Raw genomic sequence first — 22381 nt, forward strand, 5'->3', positions numbered from 1 at the left:
ACTCTGAATTCCATGCAATAATAATGAGCCCGGGAGTAGACAAGGTGGTAGGTGGCCTTGAATTTGATCATCCTGTAGACAGTCTCCTTTGTCTTTCCTAAGATTCACAGCGAGGCAGGTTGGAAACAACCCAAAAGCAAGCCAAGTGTTTCCTGTGGTACCTTTCTATGGGTCTCCAGGGTTGAGTCACCAGATAACATACAGGAGGCCCAGTTAAATTTGATGTTCAGATACATAGTGGATATTTTGGGGGGGGGGTGTACATGCCCCTAGCGGGAAATGAACCCGGGACTCTCTGGTCCACAGACTGACGCTCCAACCATTGAGCCAAACCGGCCAGGGCTCAGTGAATATTCTTTAGTGTAAGTATGTCCTCAATACTATGTGAGACATACTAAAAACAAAAAGTGAGTGTCTTGGCCCTGGCCATTTTGGCTTAGTGGTTGGAGCATTGGCCTGTGGACCAGAGAGTCCCAAGTTCAGTTCCCGCTGGGGGCACGTACCAAAAAAAAAGAGTGTCTTGTATTTTTTTTTGCAAATCTGGCAACCAGGCCACCAGGGTAATTTTGATGCGTTTGACCTTAGCCACCTGCTTTACTGCTAGACCTTAACCTGGGTTAATACCTGTTCACTCCTTACGACAACCCCGAGAGCGAGGGGTCATCACAGGTCATTTTACAGCCTCAGGAGCTACATATTCCCCCTCAGACTTAGACATCTTATTAGATTAGTTGGTTTGGGTCTAAATTCTAATCATAGCTTTTACTCCTATTTCCAGGGTGGTAAGGTCCAAAGATAGAGATCACTGGGAACCGTGAAGACGGTGAAAGCACTTGCACCCCTGAAACAACCTCTCTGGGTTGGTCATTGTTCGCTGTCATGGGGACGGTGTATCCAGAGTAATAATAGTAGTAGCTGCAGCAAACACCAAGTACCAATTGCTTTGTGTTGGGCACACTACTTATTTTACTACTCCCTTTTCACAGAGGGGAAACTGAGGCACAGAGCATGTAAGGAGCTTTCCCTTTTCATTGTTAAAGTCTAGGCCTAACCTCCTCTTCGAGAGCCTTGCTGAGGCTTACGGGAGCCATCGCTCTTTATTCTCACACTCGATTTCTTTGTGAAACTAGTTGACTCTCAGAAGCCTTTCAAACCAGGTCAGCCCCTCCCAGCGTCTTCGCTTTGGTAATGCCCACCTCCCTTGTATTGACCAGCCGGTGTCCACCCTCCGCACTGTGCCCATGAGGACAGTGGAGGGCTCTGTGTGGCTCAGTGCTCTCGGGCAGGGCCTTTCTTAGCATCGCAGGGACAGAACAAATATCTGGTGTGCTAATAGGCGGTCACTGTCTTTCCCTGAGGACAGCCGAAGGTGATCTAGAAGATTCTTCAGAAGTGAGACCCCTTCATTAAAGCCAAACAGCACCTTTCGATAAGCCAGTGTTTAAGATCATTCGGGCTCATCTCGTTAGCTGGGTGACGGCTTCCAGCCACCAGGCTCTTTGCTTGCCTCAGGGAAGCAGGGCTGTACTGCAGACCTCGGCAGGTTTCATTTCCCCGCACCTGGGTGGCTCGTCCATCAGGACCTTCCCCGGGGGCCCTGTTCCTGCAGACAGGGACACCCCATGCCAAGGCTCCTGAACCGGATCGTGTCCAGGCTGCTGGGATGGCGTGTGGCCCAGACACTCCTAAAGGAGGGCGCGAAGGAAGAAAAGCCATCTGCAGCGAGTTTGCAAAGGGTAGCCCCAGTTCTGCGGGTAGGGTCGCAGGCAATGGGCTTAAAGGCAGATGCATTATTTCTTTACGTGTTCGGGCTCCATCTACACACACACACATTTTTTTCTCAAAGGTACTGCTTCTCAACAGCTAAGTGCATCTTAGAGTTGCCTGAGAAATTTGAAAACAATTCCCAAACCCAGGCTGTCCCTGGAACAATTAAGTCAGAACCCCTGGGGCCGAGCTGGGCAGCAGTAGTTTTTAAAGTGCTTCCCGTGACTCTTGTGAGAAGCCCAGGTTGAGGAGGGGTGTTCTTTTCTTTTCTTTCCTCTTGCTTTATTGTCAGACACACTGTACAAACACAAAACAGCAGGGCTCCTCTTGGACCTCAAAACAAACAGTAAGGAAGAACTTCCAGGAACTTTTTAAAAGTACAAGACATGTTAGTGCCTAGACCAAGGGTGTGGCTGGAGGCCACAGCCACCAGAGTTGGACTGAAGGCTCCTCCCCAGAGCCAGGACCACCCCGGGGAGCCCTCCCCCAGCAGGCAAGGGAAAACTCTAGGCCAACGGGCCTTGCCCGCCTGGAGAGAAGGGCTACACTACACGGGACAGTTAAAAGTCCCCTCCTCCCATCCTTGCTGCCCTCGGGCTACACTTGAGGAAAAGGAAAGTTGTGTCTCATGTCACTCTGACATCCTCCCCAGCTATCCAAAGTAGCCTGAAATTAATTCATCTTCAGGGCAAAGTCCCAGTCTGGAAAGCTGTTGACATACTCCTGAGCTTGCTTTGTTCTCATTTCAGCGCCTGGGCCCTCTTCTCACGTGTTCGTCATTGTTTCCATGTCCTTCCCAGGTCACGATTTCCTGCAAACAGTTTGCAGGGCTGGTGGGGGAGCCGCCCCACTGGAGCCGACTTGCAGCTCCTCACGGACTGTCCCAGCTGATCTCCCAGCCACGGCGGGGCAGGAGTTGTAGGGCGCCAGGGGGACTGAAAACTGCTTGTGGGAATTCGCAGTCGTAGGCAGCGCCACCTCCGTGTCATCCTCCTGAGTGGGGGTGCGAACTTCCGAGAGACTGGACACACAAGCGGGGTGGCTTTGCTCTGGAGCGGGAGCTTGGCAGCTGATGGCTCTGCGTCATGGGTTCGCCTGCAGGGCAGATCGCCCTTTGGGGTCCGGGAAGAAGCTGCAAGGGGCTGGGTTATGGCCGCCACATCTTCAAAATCTCTGTCCTCTGTGGCGCCCCCTCCTGCCCATTCTGCTGAAACACAGGCATGTCCAGGTCCGCAGTCCTCACCTTGGCCCTGGGAATCAAGCCATTATTGCCCTGGATCTTGATGTCCAGCCGGGAAACAAGCAGGCCTGACGTGCCGCGTGCATCCGGCGGGAGCGCTGGAGCGAACCACCAAACAGAAGAATCTGCTCTGCCAACCCTACGAGGTCTTGAGCATGGATGTTCTCAAGAAAGCCACAGGCTTGCAGTCGGGCATTTAGGAGGGAAACCTCTGTGTTTTAGAAACCACGTACCACAGAGCTTTGCAAATATAACTGGTTTTTGTTTTATTTATTTCCCAGTTCCCGTAAACAACTTTTACGCGTTGGCACAACGTTGCCATCTGTAAGGCATATGTCAATGGCAGACGGCTGCCTAATAATTAGACAGGCATTAGCATTCGCAGGCTCTGAGTTATTTGGACTCATCTGGTATGGTCTGCACTGACGAGGCCACTTAGTGCTTGATTTCTGTGCCGCCCCATGGCAGAGCCAGAAGAGGGAAGACCGCACTTCCTGAGCTTCTCATTGTTCATTGTCATCCTCCCGAATTGTTACAAGATGCATTTATAACAGATCTAAAGCTGGTATCAAAATGAAGATTAGTTCTTGGGTAGAAAAATGGCAATCCAGTGTGACTCGCCTGTAGCAATTGTGTCAGATCTGCCTCAGCAAGGAAGGAAATGACTTCTTAATGTGGTTTTCTTCCACTAAGGAGAATTAAATCTATGTGGCAAAATGTAAAAGCAGTGTGCTGGCAGCCAGCTTCCAAAGGGAAGATCCATGACCCTCATAAACATAGCTGTGGCCCGGTTGTATACTAATGAACCTCATTTAGGCTCAAACCTACCTCCTGTGGACACGCAGCTCAGCTGGAGGGCCGGGCTGTTGTTCCCTCACTGTTCTGCCTTCTGTATCAAAGTGGGCTCTGAAATAATGGGGCGATTTCGCCATCAGCTGCAAGCTGCCGGGGTGGAGGTCTCTGGGTTAGACTTAGAGTGATTTTGACCTGAAACAGCTAATTCTAGTATTTTAGTTAAGAAACTTTTGTTGGGTCAGCAAGGTTCATTTTTTTGTTTTGTTTTTTTAATTAATTTATTTTTGTTATAGATGTTTCTCCTTTTTCTCCCACTGATACCTCCATTCCCCACCCTCCCCACACTGTCCTCAGCTTTGTTGTCCATGTCCTCCATTGTTCATGTACATGCATATAAGTTCTGGGGTTTATCTCTCCTCCGAACCCCCTCCGCATCCCCTCTTCTGGGGATTGTCAGTCTGTACCCCACTTCCACATCTCTGGGACTACCCCAAACCTCAGACTGCTATGTTCATTATATCCACAATAAGTGAGATCATGTGATATTTGTCTTTCTCTGCTTGGCTTGTTTTGCTTAGGATAATACTCTCCAGGTACCTCCATGCCGTTTTCAAGGATAAGAGATCTTTCTTTCTTACAGCTGCATAGTACTCCATTGTGTATATGTACCATTGCTTTTTTATCCATTTGTCTACTGATAGACATTTGGGCTGTTTCCAAATTTTAGCTATTGTAAATAGTGCTGCTATGAACATGGGGGTACATATATTCTTTCTGATTGGTGTTTCAGGCTTCTTAGGGTATATTCCTAGAAGCGGGATCACTGGGTCAAATGGAAGTTCAATTTTTAATTTTTTGAGGTAACACCATATTATGTTGCTCCATAGTGGCTGCACCAGTCTGCATTCCCACCAGCAGTGTACTGGAGTCCCCTTTTCTCCACACCCTCACCAACACTTGTTTGATGATTTGTTGATGGCGACCATTCTGGCAGGTGTGAGGTGATACCTCATTGTTGTTTTAATTTGCATCTCTCTGATAATTAGTGATGTTGAGCATTTCTTCATATGTCTCTTAGCCATTTGTATGTCCTGATTGGAGAGGTGTCCATTTAGTTCCTCTGCCGATTTTTTAATTGGGTTCTTTGTCTTCCCTTTGTTGACTTGTATGAGCACTCTATATACATTGGAAATTAACCCCTTATCTGATGTATCATTTGCAATTATGCTCTCCCATAGAGTGGGTTGCCTATCCATTTTGGTGGTTCTTTCTTTTGCTGTGCAGAAGCTTTTGAGTTTGATGTAGTCCCATGTGTTCATTTTCTCCTTAGGTGATGTATCAGTGAAAATTCTGCTGCGAATGATGTCTGAAATTTTGTTGCCTACATTTTCTTCTAGGATTTTTATGGATTCATGATTCACATTTAAGTCTTTTATTCATTTTGAGTTTCTTCTTGTGTATGGTGTAAGTTGATGGTCTAACCTTTTTTTTTTTTTTTCGCATGTAGCTGTCCAATTTTCCCAACACCATTTATTAAAGAGGCTGTCTTTACTCCACTGTATGCTCTTGTCACCTTTGTCAAACATTAATTGAGCATATTGTCTTGGGTCCATTTCTGGGTTCTCTGTTCTGTTCCATTGATCTGTCTGCCTGTTCTTGTGCCAGTACAAAGCTGTTTTGATTACAGTGGCTTTGTAGTATGACCTGAAATCTGCTAATGTGATCCTTCCAATTTTGTCCTTCTTTTTCAAGATTGGTGTGGCTATTTGGGGCCTTTTTGGTTCCATATGAACTTTTGAAGTATTTGTTCTATTTCTGTGAAGTATGTCATTGGTATTTTGATGGGGATTGCATTGAATCTATAGATTGCTTTGAATAATATGGACATTTTAATGATGTTAATTCTTCCAATCCATGAACAAGGTATGTGCTTCCACTTTTTATACCTTCCTCTATTTCTTTTTTTTCTGTGACCTATAGTTTTCTGTGAATAGGTCCTTTATTTCTTTGGTTAAGTTTATTCCTAGGTATCTTAATTTTTTTGCCGCGATGGTAAATGAATTTTTTTTTTTTAGTTTCTCTTTCTGTGAGTTCATCATTGGTGTATAAGAATGCCATCGATTCCTTTACATTAATTTTGTATTCTGCTACTTTGCCAAATTCATTTAGTAAGTCTAGTAATTTTTGATGGAGTCTTTGGGGTTTTCTTCGTATAGTACCATGTCATATGCGAATAGTGACAGTTTCACTTCCTGCTTTCCAATTTGGATCCCTTTTATTTCTTCTTCCTGTCTGATTGCTGTGGCTAAGACTTACAGTACTATGTTAAATAAGAGTGGTGAAAGTGGGCATCCTTATCTTGTTCCTGTTCTTAAGGGAAATGCTTTTAGTTTTTGCCCATTGAGTATGATGTTGGCTGTAGGTCTTTTATATATGGCCTTTATTATGTCGAGATATGATCCCTCTATTCCCACATTGCTGAGCATTTTTATTAGAAATGGGTGCTGGATTTTGTCAAATGCTTTTTGAGCATCTATTGATATGATCATATGATTTTTACCTTTCATTTTGTTTATATGGTGATCACATTTATTAATTTGCAAATATTGTACCAACCTTGCATCTCTGGGATGAATCCCACTTGACCATGGTGAATAATTTTTTTGATGTATTGCTGGTATTTTGTTCAGGATTTTGGCATCTATGTTCATCAGGGATATTGGCCTGTAGTTTTCATTCTTTGTAGTGTCTTTCTCTGGTTTTGGAATTATAATTATGCTGGCCTCATAAAACAAGTTTGGAAGTCTTCCTCCTTTTTGAATTTTTAAAAATAGTTTGAGGAGAATGGGTATTAGTTCTTCTTTGAATGTTCGGTAGAATTCCTCCGTAAAGTCATCCAGGCCTGGGCTTTTGTTTGCTGGGAGAGTCTTGATTACATCCTCAATTTCTTTTGTTGTTATTGGACTGTTCAAGTTTTCTCTCTCTTTCTGGTTCAGTTTTGAGAGACTATGTATTTCTAGAAATTTGTCCATTTCACTTAGATTGTCGAATTTGTTGGCGTATAATTGTTCATAATATTTGTTTAAAATCCTTTGTATTTTTGTGGTGTCACTTATTATTTCTCCTCTTTCATTTCTGATTTTGTGTATTTGGGTTCTCTCTTGGTTTCTTCATGAGTCTAGCTAAGGGTCCATCAATCTTGTTTATCTGTTCAAAGAACCAGCTCTTTGTTTCATTGATCCTTTGAATTGATTTTTTGGTCTTCATGTCATTTATTTTTGCTCTGATCTTTATTATTTCCTTTCTTCTACTTGCTCTGGGTTTTCTTTTTGTTTGCTGTCTAATTCTTTCAGTTGTGAGGTTACAAAGTCACGTAGAAATTTTTCTTGTTTCTTGAGGTAGGCCTGTAGTGCTATGAACTTCCCTCTGAGAACTGCTTTCTCTGCATCCCATAGATTTTGTGTTGTTGTGTGTTCATTTTCATTGGTTTCCAGAAACTTTAAAATTTCTTCCTTGATCTCCATTGTAACCCATTCATTGTTCAATAACATGCTATTTAGTCCATGTTTTCAAATGTCTTTGCATGTTCCTATTGCAATTGATTTCTAGTTTCATGCCATTGTGATCTGATAAGATGCTTGATATAATCTCAATCTTCTTGAACTTGTAGAGACTTAGTTTGTGCCCTAACATGTGGTGTATCTTTGAGAATGTCCCATGTGCACTTGAGAAGAATGTGAATTCTGTCATGTGGGGTGTAATTCTCTGTAGATACCTATTAAATCCATTTGGTCTAGTGCTTCATTTAGACTCTGTTTCCTTGTTAATTTTTTGTGTACATGATCTATCCAGTGATGTCAGCATGGTGTTGAAGTCCCCTGCTATGATTGTATTGCTGTTGATTTCTCCTTTAAAGTCCTCCAGAAGACTTTTAATATATGTTGGTGCACCTATATTGGGTGCATATATATTTACCAAGGTTATATCTTCCTGTTGGATAGATCCTTTCAATATTATGTAGTGGCCTTCTTTGTCTCTAGATATGGCCTTCATTTATAGATCTAATTTATCAGATATGAGTATTGCTACCCCAGCTTTTTTTTCCTTTCCATTTGCTTGAAAGATTTTTTTTCATTCCTTCATCTTCAACCTATGTGAGTCTTTTGTTATGAGGTGGGTCTCTTGTAATCAACATATAGATGAGTCATGCTTTCTTATCCAATCAGCTACTCTGTGTCTTTTTATGGGAGCATTCAATCCATTTACATTTAAGGTGATAATTGATATGTACTTATTTATTGCCATTTTTGTTTAGTGTGGTTCTATTTTTCTTCCTATTTCTTCTACTAATTACAACATTCCTTTTAGCATATGTTGCAGTGCTGGTTTGGTGTTAATATATTCCCTTAGCCTTTTTTTTTTTTTTTTTTTCTTGTCTGAAAAGCTCTGTATTTGACCTTCTATTTTGAATGATAGCCTTACTGGATAGAGTAGTCTTGGATTCAGACCCTTGTTTTTCATGACCTTGATTACTTCATGCCACTCCCTTCTGGCCTGTAGTGTTTCTGTTGAGAAGTCAGCTGAGAGCCTTTTTGGGGTTCCTTTGTAAGTAACCTGTTGCTTCTCTCTTGCTGCTTTTAGGATTCTCTCTTTGTCTTTAATTTTGGGCATTTTAATTACTATGTGTCTTGGTGTGGGCCTGTTTCAGTTCTTCTTACTTGGGGCTCTCTGTGCTTCTTGAACTTGAATGCCTTCTTCCTTCATCAAGTTAGGAAAGTTTTCTGTCACTATATCTTCAAATACATTCTCGAACCCTTGCCCATTTTCTTCCTCTTGGGGGACTCCTGTGATGCGAATGTTATTACGTGTCATGTTGTCCCATAGTTCTCTTAAGCTGTCTTCCTGTTTTTTAATTGTTTTTTCCTATGGTTTTCTGATTGGTTGATTTTTTCTACCCTGTCTTCTAATTCACTGATCTGGTCCTCAGCTTCCTCTACTCTGTGGTTAGTCCTTCCAATGTGTTATTAATTTCTGTTATGTCATTCTTCATTTCCTCTTGGTTGGTTTTCAACGTTTCTATATCTTTACTCCTGGTGCTGATGTCCTTACTCATGCTGTTGAGCTTCAAGATCAAGGCTCTGAACTCTACCTCTGATAATTTGCTTAACTGTATTTCATTTATCTCATCTTCAATAGAATTCTCTTGTTCTTTCATTTGGGATTTGTTTCTTTGTTTTACCATTTGGCTATCTTAGTGGGTTTTGGAGCCTGCCAAATTTTCCCTGTGGGTGTTGGTGTTCTGCTGTTTTTGGCTCCCTCTACTTGGTTTGGGTGGGTCTGGGCAAGTCCCACATTAAACACAACTGTCAAGTCTTACTTTCCTGGGTAGATTTGGAAGCCCAGGAAATATTCAGTTATCCTCTAGCTTTTTCCTGGAGGCTAGTAGTCTCAGTTACTCAGTGCCTTGGAATGTAGCCCTGATGTTCTGCATAAGAGGATTTCCAGAGGGTGGGATAGATGCTGGTTGTTAATGAGCCTTAATTTGCATTTCATTGCCTCACCTGGGAAAGGCTGAATCTTTGAGGGGGTGGGGGACTGCTGCTTTTCCCCACAGCTCTGGGAAGGAGCACCCTGGCCACCACTGTCTTTTGTGGCCACAACTCAGCAAAAACTCTGAGTGCCCTCCAAATCCTGGTTGTCCTCATAGAGTTCCAGCCCAGTCTGCACTCCCTCTGCCGTAGCCCCCAGGTGAGTTGCTATGGCTATTTTAGTACTTTGTCCCAGCTCTCTGCATTGTGGAGCAGGGTTGGTCTTTATTTCCCATGGGCACTGCTCACAGCTGCTGCTGTCCCTGGGCTCCCCACGCGCCACCCTCTCACACCTCCACAGATCCTACCAGTGTTCCTGGTTATATGGTCCTGTCCTGCTGCTTTTCTGAGAATTTGTCTTTATTTTATTTGTAATTCCCATTTGGTCCTGGGAGATTGTCTGTGTAGCTTCCATTCACTCTGCCTCCATTTTTACATCCTCTAGGCCTATCTTGTGCGCAGCGGGGTCACACAGGTCTCTTTGGTGCCCCTGCACCCTGCAGGTTCCACGGGAACCTGGATTGCACAGTACCTTTGGGGACCCGGTTCTATGCCTATGTTATGGGCTTCTGGGTCGCACAGGCCTCTCTAGTGCTTCAGCACCCCACAGGTTCTGCTGGTAACTGGATTGCACAGTCCCTGCTGGGTCACACAGGCCTTGCTGGTGCCCCCGCACCCTCCAGGTCCCATGGGCGGGCATCTGGATTATACTAGTCTCTCTGGGGCTCAGGTTTCCCACTGCTCTTGTGAGCTGCTGGACTATACAGACCTCTGTGAAGCCCCAAGTCCTGCAGCTGGCAGCTGGGGAATGGCAAGTTTCTTATAGAAGGATACAACTTTTGGGTGAATGCACCCAGTGGGATGGAGTAGAGTCTGTGGAACTGTCCACCTTAGTGCCCCTGTCATTCCTGTAGAATGGCTTAATAGACAAACATTCATTGTTGGGAACAACACAGGTGCTTTAGCTGGCTGATCTTTGGCAGGTGGATGGACTTCTGGGGACCTCCATTTCTTCCTTGGCAAGAAAGAGCTAAACAGCACCTGCCTTCTGTGTGGATTATTGTGAGGGCTAAATGAAATGATGTACCATGAAATAATACACACCAAAGGAACTGCCCTTCGCATCATGGGCGCTAGTAAATCATTTACCTCAGTCTCTTCAGATGGCTCCCCACGAATACTACACTGTGCATTCTGTGAAGGAGGTACACCTGCAGCATTTCACAGTGCACAGAGCCCCACACAGGACCAACACATTCCGTTAGTAAAACTGAATTGCAATTGGAGATTAGGGGGAAATTGAGCTCCTCTAATGGAGAGTTCTGAGAACATCCCCTCTGATAGAATTGAAATTTTATCCGCTCTATATGTAAATCTGAGATGTATACAAGATATTTTTAAGATAAATATGGGTATCTGAAGATGATTTTTAAATGATTAAACTAAGAGCAACTGTTAATATTTTGATGTTTTCTAATTTAATTTTTTACTGTTTACCTGCTTGAAACTTCTTTTAATAGATATACTCTTATTTCTTACTCAGCACTCATGGCTCTTGTATTATGATCATAAATGTGCATGGCCTATTTCGGTTCACTGAACCAGCTTGCTCAGAGCACACAGGAGAAAGGCTACGACTAATAAGACTAAGAGAACAGTGGGTAAACGCAGGTCAGAGGAATGACCATGGGCGGGCAGCACACCCAATGCCTTTAGTGTCTGCTAAGTGAAATAAATGAATTTGATGGCTAAAGCAGAAAATTACAGAGTTGTGGGGATTATGATAAATGGCAGGATGTCCCTCAGTCTGTGACCCCAGCCCCTGCAGACAGTTACACGCAGCGAGCAGGCCACCGTGTGTTATGCAAAGAGCCAAAGTTTGAGAAAACCTCAGCATAATGCTTGCCAATTCCAAAGAAATCACCCGGAGGGCTGGCGGTAAAAGGTTTGGGTTTATTAAGATTTATGTGTGCACGAGGGTGGCCGCCAGTGAAATTTTCTGAAACGAGTACTTTTCTAGTACACGGTTATATAGAGTACAGAAAACAAAGCAAAACAGCTCGCTGCGGGAGAGGACGTGTTCCCGGGCAAGCCGTGTGAGGTTGAACTGCTAGCTGCTTCTCGCCTTTTCTTGACCAAGAAGCTGGCCAGGCTTCCAAGGCCTCACAGTCCGCTGACTGCTGGCCTTCATCATTGTCCCACAGCGGGGGACAGGGAGTTGGAGCATGGGAAGGGACCCATGCCATCACATACCATACTGTAGTCTAATATGATTATTTTATTGCAAATGCTGAAAATGTGATTGTGTACATGAAATCACCCCATATCCAAATTTTGGCAACTAATGAAATTAAAAGACACACGCGTCCCAGCCTCTGATTTGCGAATCCCGTGTAGCCACCTCGCAATGCTTGTTCGAGGAGATCCCAAGGGCCCATTAAGGAGCTGCTCCATGTTTTCCTCCACAGCTGCAGAAACATGACCAAGAGGAGGAAGACTCCCCGGCCTCGTGGAGATCGGAGGAGGACATGGCAGCAGAAGCCGCCGCGCTGCGGGCCTACTTTCAGTGATGCAGGTAAACTCTCCGCTCCATCCTCTGACCCTCCAGGGGCCTCAGGACGGGGCTCCCTGCCCAGGTTGGGACGTAGGAAAGCAGCTGCACCAACATCCTAGGGGGGTGGCTGCAAAAGACATAAAAGTCAGAATGGAGAGAACCCTGATTCCTGAGGCCTTATTCCAGCCGGTGAGCCCCCCTTCTTCCTGACACTGGCCCCCTGCTGGCAGCTCTCCGTCCCTGCAGGTCTTTCCAGCCCACATCCCCTCTCTCCTGTCTCCTCTTTTCTGATCCTGCCCTTCACCAATCCAGTTTCCACAGGCGATCCCAAGATCGTTTGTAACTCAAACCTGATCACTGAGGAGGCTAAAAGCCCTTAAGGGGGTCACATCATCCTGAGGCTCAAGTCCCAGAATTCCTCTGTCAGTCTGCCTGGTGCTGAGCCACCCCTCGTTCCCTCTGGGCCTCGGCTGCTGTTTGATCAAGTCCCCTTTGTATGTCATTTATCTTGGCTGCTAGGAAGCTCGGGCCACAGGGAAGGGTCAAGGGGAGATGACGGTTAACTGCTGGGAGATCATCGACTTCGGCTGCTGGTAGACATTTATAGCCAACCTCCTTTTCAGAATGCATACAAACACCAACTTTTTATTATTAGTTTTTTAAATCCTCACCTGAGGATCTTTTACCATTTATCTTTATGGAGGGAGGGAAGGAAAGAGAGAGACATATTGACTGGTTGCCTCCCACATGACCCTGGTGGGGGACCGAACCGAGGTACATGCCCTTGACTGGAATCGAACCCGCAACTCTTTGGTCTGCAGGCCCATGCTCTAACCACTGAAACAAACACGACATTTTTATACAATGTCAAGGGGTTCATGGATCTTCTGAAATGTATTAATAAATACAGCTGCCGAAAAATATTAGGATAAACCCAGATGAAAAAATTATTTGTGGTTTATCTGAAATTCCAATGAGCTAGACATCCTGTATTTTACCTGGCACCCCTGTTAATAAACCTCCTTAGGGATTCCCCAGATAAGGAGCCTCTCCTGAAAATAATTTATTTTTCTTAGAAGTATCTTCTTCATCTGGTCTTGTGTCAATGTGTTTATATTATAAGTAGGTCAGAGGCTCATTAAAACCACAATTAGTGAACAAAAAATAGCTGCAACTGACTTATATAAACTTGTATCAACCACTTAGTGATCATGATTTTTGGCTAGAAAACACATGTAGTATTTCCTTTTTACTTTGAAAAGTAAGCCCTTTTCAGTGAGTTTAAAATCTATGATAGCCTTTCCACACCCCGCCTCCTTTTTAAAGTATTCTGGTTTCTCCCAGAGTCAGTGCTAACTCCCTGTGCTTCGTATGGCACAGGTGTGTGTTGTGCTCAGGCCTCCGCGCTCTAGAAAGCTTATTTCTTTCTCCCAGGTCATTGGTTTGTGCGCTGGCTCGCGATTGCCTGAAGGGACATAGTGCGGTACTAGCAGAAGCTGTCTTGGGTACTTTATTTTCACCCTGTTCACCTTCTCATTTCTTTCTTAAGGATCAAGCTGGTATACCTGAGAACCTAGGCCCGAGGGCACGACTGCCATTCTCTTTCTATTCCTCTTCTGAAAGCTGGTGTGTCCTTTTGGAATGTCCCTTCCTAATGGGGTCACCGTTCTTCAGATCCAGCTTCCCAGGCTGATACTTTTCTGTCTGGGTTTCTTAGGTAAAGGATGCTTCCAGGTAGAGGCAAGAAAGCTCTAGGCTTTCCCTGAGGCTTGCTGAATTGCAGGGTTTTGTTTTACAATGTACTTTCTAGACACTTTAAAACTCTCAGCCAAGTTTCCAGGATGCTTTGTCCACGTCTTGCATCGAGGCCCGGCATCGCCTGCCCACCAGGTAAATCAAAGTGCCTTCTAAGCCCTACTCCCTCTCTTTTGAAAACGCATCTATCCACCAAATGTTTATACCATGTTAAAGAGCTCATAAGCTGCCATGCAATATTTGGACATCCCTATACTTTAAAAAAACTATTCATTGTTAGTCTGCAATCCGGGTGAACTTGGCCTCTCCAAGCTTTTTAATCGTACTCTCAGTACCAGTGAGTCGAGGCAGAGCCGGTTTACAGCCTTGGTGGTCTCACTCTGCAACACATACGGAGGCAGAGGGATGGGGCTGAGATTTACAGGACGTAGGTTCTTTATTATCCGCGCTACCGAGGGAGAGGAAACTGAGACTCAGTGATGTCAAGTGTTATTCCAAGGGAAATGGTTAGTAAGTGATGGAACTTAGATTTGAACCCAGACAGTTCAACCCCAGAGGCCGTTCTCCTAGTTTTGGTACTGCCTGCATCACCTCCCTATGCCGGCTCCCCTGGCGCCCTCCAAACATTTTCTGTAGTTTCTCCACCTGGTCTGCTGGCCTCCCTTGCTCCACAGAGGCAGCCCCCTTCCAGCCCTGCGAGACTTCCTTGTCAGCCTCGCTTACGCCCAGCACTGCCTGCCTTCACCCCGTGGCAGACTGTTCCAGACCCTGCCCGCCCCCTTCCTCCAGCATTCCACCGTGGGCCTAAGTGATGTTTCCCTAATTTCATTCATTCTCACTTTGGCATGAATTTTCTCATTTTGTGTACCTCCCAGGATATTGTTTCACTTTATTTATCTTAAAGTGTATATCATAGCCTCAATGACAAACAAGTATTACTGTAGTTAGAAGTGAAGCATGGAAGTAAATATAAAAGAAAAACAATGCTGATGAATTCCAGTTCTGCATCGTTGGTCACCCATAGCGATCCGAGGTTCCTTCTCTCTCTGTTAAGCAGAGGGGCTGGCCATCCTTGGGAGGCATTTCACCAAACTGAGACTCTCCATTTGACCTCTTCGAAAGAATTAAGAGTATAACCTCCAGTGGGATTCAGTGCAGATCACCTAAAAATACCTTATACAGGCAAATGAGACCCGTCTTTGGGAAACAGCAGTGGAGGCCAGAGTTGAAACCCACAGCAAGCTGGCTCCAGCCCCCAAGCCAGTGGTCCCCCTGTGTCTCCCCGGGCACATGTAGGAGAGCCAGCTTCCCTCAGATGACAGGCACACTCCTGGACCTATCCGCCAGATGTTTGAGGGCACCAGGCAGGAAGGGCTGACCCTACCCCATTGCCTCCCACGGGCACACTCAGTCTCTAGGCTGATTGAATCTGTCTACAAAAGAGAGAATGTGCAAACCTATACCCAGAGATGCCCTGTATCAGAAAATGGACTATCGTAGGCAAAAAGCTGCTCTCTGCTGGTGGAAATACCCAGAAATCATGCAATCGAGAGCAAACCCTACTCTACATCTTCTTTTTTGCTCCCTGTCTCTAACTTTGTTTGTATTGTTGACACAATTACAGATTTCCCCATTGCTCCGCCCCCACTCGGGCCATCGCCACCCTGCTGTGTCTCTGGGTTCTGCATGTTCTTTGGCTCATCCCTTCACCTTCTTTCCTCGGCACAGCACTGCCATAGCGCCGCAAAGATAAACGTTCCAAAACCAGCACCTGTTTCTCTTGAAGCCATGGCAACATTAGGCTCGTTATGTAGCATTCGCTTGATCTTCCCTTATAACCCTGCAGAATGTTTTGACCCTTCTCTGTATCCTTTGCCTAGCAGAAAATTACTTTGAATTGTGGTTTCTTAAACAAGAGGGGAAAACAGACGTTGTCTTTGCCGTGCCCAGAAAACGTCAACCATCTAAGGGTTACTGAATGAAGCTGCAATTGTCTGACTCCACCTGACAGGTCCGTGATGAGGCTGGCAGTCCTTTGGTTCCAGGAACTCAGTATCCGCCTTCTGCACGGTGAAGGGACGCCTTGCCGCCCCGCCCTCTGGGCTGGGTGTGGGAGGGGCGTCCTACCGTTGTTGCTCTTTTAGTCTGTGTTCTAAACCCCATTCGATGACCAGGGTCTGCATTCCTTACCTAATCTGCATCCTTCCTGGAACATAATCATTCTTTATTTCAGTATCCAATACTTGGCTTTGCTGCCCCTAAACACCCATGTTACATTTCCTCCTTCATGTCGGAGCACTGAGGTGTGTACGAGTGAGGGGGGATTTTGTAATCTCCCCACCCCATGCTGGGAGTGGTGGGGTGTGTTGGTTATGAAATATGCAAGCACCACCCCGTAACTTGTAAAGAAACTCAGAGCAGGGCAGGTTTCCACACTGTTGTGTCAGCAGAGTTCATTTATAATTCATCAAACTCTCCTCTGTGCGTGGCATTATTTTATAGATAATTGGTTGCCTCTCATTTACTCATAACAGAGCCCTGCAGTTTCAAAGCAACTGAGTCAGCCCAAAACAGCATTACTAGCAGTTACAGATATACTATCAAGGCAAAATGTTGACACTTGCATTTTTGAAAAAATTACCATGATTTTAGCCAGTGGACCACACATATCATATTCATGGACAGTCGAGGTAGACAAGAAAGAACAGGTTTTTTTTTTTTTATCCTCACCCGAGGACATTTTTCCATTTTTTGTTCAGATAGAGTGGGAAGGAGAGAGAAACATTGATGTGAAAGGGACACATCTAGTGGTTGCCTCCCACCCGACCCAGGCCAGGGACACACTGCAACCGAGGTACGTGCAGGAACCCAACCCAGGTCTCTCTGGACCACAGGCCGATACTCTAATCGCTGAGCCAAACTGGCCAGGGCAAGGACAGGTTTTCTTAACAAGTATGCATTCTGGCCATTGAATTATACCTTGTGAAATCTATCCCCCCGGCTGGAGAAACCTCCGCCTTCTCGGAGAGCGTCTACTCTGAGCACAGGGGAGATCCTAGGACCGGCACCTGTACTCTAGGAAGGCGAAGGGGTGACTTCAGTTCCTTTAACCAGTTTGATCCTCTATTGACTGGGTAATCCCCACATGGGGATATGGTCAATACCAATGAAAATGTTTGCCAACACTCTCTCAGCCTTCCCCAAACTGCTAGGATAAAATGTTTTCCTGCCCTGGCCAGTGTGGCTCCGATGGAGTGTCGTCCTATACAACAAAAGGTAGCCGGTTCGATCCCAGGTCAGGGCGCGTACAAGAGGGAATTATCAATGTTCTCTGCCATGTTGATGTTTCCCTCTCTCTGAAAATCAATGGGCATATCCCTGGGTGAGGATTTTTTTTTAAAGGGATTTTTGCCCTGGCCAGTTTGGCTCAGTGGTTAGAGCATCAGACCAGAGTGTCCTGGGTTCGGTTCCCACTAATGAAACTTACCTCAGTTGCGGTTTGTCCCCAGTCCCAGTTGGGATCGTATGGGTGGCAACCAGTCAATGTGTCTCTCTCTCCTGCTCTATCTGAAGATAAATGCAAAAAAAAAAAAAAAAAAAAAAGTCCTCAGGTGAGGATAAAAAATAAAATAAAAAGAGTTTCTTTAGCATGAAGTACAAGAGACGATACCTTGTTTAAGGCCAATGATACTTTAGTATCTTCAAAAACTTTTACCAAAAAAGGAGCCATCATCTTAAATCCGGTAAGAAAAGAGATTTGTTTACTTTTCCTTCCTCTCCTGTTCATGTTTCTACGGGATTGTGCTGTCTCTCCTCTTATTGTGTAGATTATGTTAATAGAACCGAATTTCAGGAGCAAGGAATTATAGACTCAATTATTTGGATTGGATAAATATAAATCAACTCCCTATGGCCTAAATTGAGAATCATAGACACTTTAGAAATAATGAAACTAACGTCCCACGAAATAAATTATTTCATGGGATTCCCTAAAGCATCACCATCTACTTATATGTTAAAAACCTGCCTTTAATAAACACTCTAAGGGTGGTTCCAAAATGGGTTTTTGTTTTAGTTTGATTATTTAAAAAATGTTTTCCCGAGATCCAGCTTTCTCTCATGTTTCCAACAGTTCAGACAAAAGATCACCAAAGGCCTCTGATGGCTGAAGAATGCACAGAACTGTCTAGATTGATTTCAGCTTGTGGTAGAAGTGACCAGTTTCCTGTGTTAACTTTAACTTGTATGAATCTTGGAACTCCACAGTCCGTCAGCACAGACTCCTTTTCAGACGAGTGCAACCCAAATGCCAAAAATACTTTTGAAAGGTTTCGAGCTTTCCTTGCATCACGCAAAGTGATAATGAAATAAAGCTGTCATCACCATCATCACCTTCTTCTTCACCCTCATCTCTGGAAGTGGGTAATTTATCACACATCAATCTGCATGCCCACAGATGATAAAAACCTAAAAATATCTACCCACTCTCAAGACTTTTTTTTCCCTTCCTCTACTTGCTTCTCTCTACTCTGTCTTGTCCTTGTCTCTGCCAGGAAGGTGGAGGGAAAAGACGCTCCCAGAGGTCATTGGAAGTGAATATGAGAAAAGGCTATGAAAATTCACCTGAACAATCTGTAACCTGCCCTTTCATAATAGCTAGTGTTTATGCACTTCATTCGGGAAGTTAATAGGAAGAAAGGCTATGAAAATTCACCTTAACAATCTGTAGCTTACCCTTTCATAATAGTGTTTATTCCATTCTGTGCCCAAAACGTCCTCCAGCCTCCTCTTAGGTAAGCACTGTGCTGTTTGCACTCCAGGCGCATGGATTCAGGACGCACTGGCAAAGCAGCTCTGCATTGTGATCCTTCTGGTTTTAATACTTCTCTGGTGATCCAAAAGACACTGCAGTGTGTTCTACTACCTCTGATGTATCACGAATGATGAGCCGTAGAGACTGTGAGTGTCTTATTTATCAAGCTAAAGTCCAAACACTGGCAGGAAGAGGAGGCAGGGACTAAGGGGAGAATACTCAGGATGAAAATGCCCATTGGAACCACTTGTGCCAATGGTGTTAGTAAAATTAAAAGCCACCCCAGTTCTCTGTAATGTGCCCTCGCTTTTCTCCTCCATGGGCAAGTGAGACAGAGCACGTTCTTTGGAGAGGACAGGAGCTATACAAAGACAGGGAGAATGTAAGGTGGCGCCCCATCAACATTGCCACTGAACTTCTCTCTGGACACATCACTCTTGTGTACCACACTTCCCCTATGTCTGAATAACACAAAACAATGAGTAGGAGATGTACTAGCAAAAGCAACTCTTGATTCTGCTCCTTCTGGATTGAATACTTCTGTGATGATCCAAAAGATGTCTCAGTACATTCTGCTACCTCCCGGGTATCATGAACGGTGAGCAATGTAGACTGGGAGTGTCCATTAGCTACGGCAATATGTAGATACATTATTTTACCTATAATTTATATATTGTAAACATGATAAATGTACAGGTTATGAGAAATTAAACAGTAATTAAAGAATAAAACCTGTAGGGCAAGAGGTTTTCAGACCACCAAAAAAGGAAAGAGTGACTTCTGTTACTAACAGACTAAGTAATTTAACTCAAACTTTCCACTCTGTTCAAGTAGAAAAGTTGTACAGAATATATGAAAATATCTGTTAAAGTAACAAGGTAGCAAAAAAATGCAGGGTTAAGATAAAGAGGACAGAAACCCGGAGAGCGAGGAGCCCAACATTTGAGGTTACCTTTTCCCCGAGGTAATTTGTGAGCCTTGGAGAGGCAGATAGAACTAAAGCAATGAACGCTGGGTTGGCAGTGGGAGAGTCTTCCATACATGGGCGGGAATACAAAGATCTGAAAAAGTGACACCCTTGGAAAAAGAAGGAGCCAGAGTTAAACCAACCCTGGTACCAACTGCAGCCCAATTACAAATCATCTGGGCAATTGAGAAAGTCTTAGTCCCAGGAACTGAATTAAATTGATTGCTGGTCCCATTACATTTCTGGAAGAAGCAAAGGAAAAAAAAATCTTTGGAAGAAAATACTACCATCTAAGATCTGAAATTATTTCTACCAATACAATGCCCGATACAGGAATGTGTGTGTGCACGTACACACAGCATACGGAGAGACAAGTCAGTACCAATAAAAATAGAATCACAGGGCATCTAAAATGGAAATTATAAGACAACGCCATTATAATAACTAGGTTTATTTTGTTTCTAGATAGAAGAGACAAGATTAAAAAAAGGTTTCAGCAGAGAGCTGGAATCTATAAAAAGAGAGAAATTATGTTAAAAAAAAAGAAATTCTAGACTGAAAAATGTAATAACCTAATGAATGAATATAGCAGCACACATTTTACAACCAAAAATGCAATAGTGATAATTAACTTAAAGGTGAGCCATATAAAAATATTCAGAATAAACCATGAAGAAATGAGAGCCATTAGAAAACAGTAGAGAAATGTCTAATAGATATTTATTCACAATCCAGAACAGAATTCTAACAGAAGCTATATTTATAAAGATATTTGAGAATTTTTCAAAACTGGCAAAAGCACCAAACCCAGAACAGGGGTTGTAGAATCTATAACTAGGCACATCCTAATAGAACCACAGAAAGACAAAGAGTAATAAGTTCTTAGATTTAATGAGGGGTGGCGGAACTGGTCTAATTATTACTTATTTGAAAGTAAAAGGTAACAACAACAAAAGAAAATCACAAGACTATAGAATCACAGTTTTAAAGTTCTGAAAGAACATAACTGCCAACCTAGATTTCCATACCCAGTTAACATTCTTATAGAATGAAGGTGAAATAAACATATTCTCTGCAAACGCTGAGAGAATTTATCACAACATACTCAAAAGACATTCTAAACAAGAAGAAATAAAAGGAAATTAGAAACAGTTTTGAACTGAATGAAAACTAAAACTTGAGGATACATCTAAAGGTGTGTTTAGAGAATAATTTACTTTAAATTATGACATGCATTTTTTGGAAGAAAATAAAAGCTGAAAGTTAATGTGACTGGATATTGTAGTTATTCAAAAAGAGAAGAGAGCCCTGGCTGGTTTCGCTCAGTGGTTGGAGCATCAGCCTGCAGACCAGAGAGTCCCGGGTTCGGTTCCCGCTAGGGGCATGTACCAAAAAAAAGGAGAATAGCATATAATGAATAATTTTAGACCGATAAATGTGAAAATTGAGATTTAATTGATGTTTTTGTAAAATATAGTTTTACCCAAACTGATACAAAGTAAAATAGAAAATATAATAAATTTGATACCTATTAAAGAAATCAAACCTGAATTAAAGCCCTTTCCACAAAGAAAACATCAGTCCCAGATAGCTTTATAGGGATTTCTATCATATAATTAAGAAGGAAGTCAAAATCTTATAACTTATGGAACAAATTCTGCCAGAGAAGAGAAAAAAACTTTTGCATTTCTTATTTGTTGTATGAATTGCCTTGCACGTGAACCTGATATGAATACAACAGAAAGACAATCTATAGACTAATTGTATATGGAAACACAGATGCCAAAATCCTAAAAGATATCAAATATATAGACAAATAGGTAGATTATTTTGTGCATACACAATTCATGAAAAGGATAATACGTTATGACCAATGCAAGTTGATCAAGTTCAATATCCAACTTAATAAACATAAACATTCTAGGAAAACTAGGATTGAATTTATATTTAAGGTGAAATGTTGAAAAATAGTCATCTGAGATTATAAATGAAATAATATTTACTATTAGCATTGCTATTTCACAATGTACTCAAGGTCTTAGCTAGTACAGTAAGTAGAGAATAATGAATAAAACTGTCGTTATTTTTAGAGAACATGATGTATGTAGAAAATGCAATAGAATCTACTGAGAACCAATTAGAATTAATTAGTAAACATAGCAAGGCCTCTGAATATAATATCAGTATATGTAAGTTTTTAATATCTCCAAATCAGTCACTGTCTTTGTCAGCTAGGTTTCCAACAAAATACCCTAGACTGGGTGGCTTAAACAACAGACATGTATTTCTCACAGGGCTGGAAGTTCGAGATCAGGGTGTCAGCATGGTCTGGTTCTCATAATTCCTATTGGCTTGTAGACAGCCACCTTCTCACTGTGTCCTCCCATGGAGGCGAGCAAGCAAGCTTTAGTCTCACTCTTTATGCAATGATGATGATACCATCATGGGGCCTCTACCCTCATGACCTCATCCGAACCTAATTACCATCCAAAGACCTCATATTACTATTGCAGTGGGGTTAGGCCCTCAACGCATGAACTTGAAAGCTACACAGACATTCAATCCAGAACCATCAAGCAGTTAGAAAATGAAAAAATGTTAAAGTTAGCTTATATTAATATCAGAAATCAAATACCTAAAATTAAAGCTATGTAAGCTTCTAGGCAGAAAAACTACAAAACGTTATTAAAAGGCATTAAAGAGAAATTACATAAATGGAGAGATGAATGACTCAATTTTATAAAGACACTTCTTCTCAAATTGACTTACAAATTTCAATGCAATTCAGATAAAAATTCCCGTAGGTTTTTTTTTTTTTTTTTTTTTTTTTTAATGTTCTATTTTTTGGTGAAAATTGACAAGTTGATTTTAAAATGCTTGTAGAAATGTAACCAGAGACTTT

General features: G+C 43.1%; 1 protein-coding gene across 1 annotated transcript in view; it reads left to right on the forward strand.

Moving 5' to 3' along the window:
- FHIT (fragile histidine triad diadenosine triphosphatase) overlaps positions 1 to 22381 on the forward strand; it is an 841628-nt gene that overhangs the window by 807920 nt on the left and 11327 nt on the right. The window contains exon 6 of the mRNA XM_036267258.1: positions 11859 to 11965. Within this exon, the coding sequence (XP_036123151.1) occupies positions 11859 to 11960 (102 nt within the window). The 3' untranslated portion in view covers positions 11961 to 11965. The remainder of the gene's footprint in view (positions 1 to 11858; positions 11966 to 22381) is intronic.

The sequence above is a fragment of the Molossus molossus genome, unplaced genomic scaffold (genome assembly GCF_014108415.1).
Source record: "Molossus molossus isolate mMolMol1 unplaced genomic scaffold, mMolMol1.p scaffold_m16_p_18, whole genome shotgun sequence".
Taxonomy (NCBI): Eukaryota; Metazoa; Chordata; class Mammalia; order Chiroptera; family Molossidae; genus Molossus; species Molossus molossus.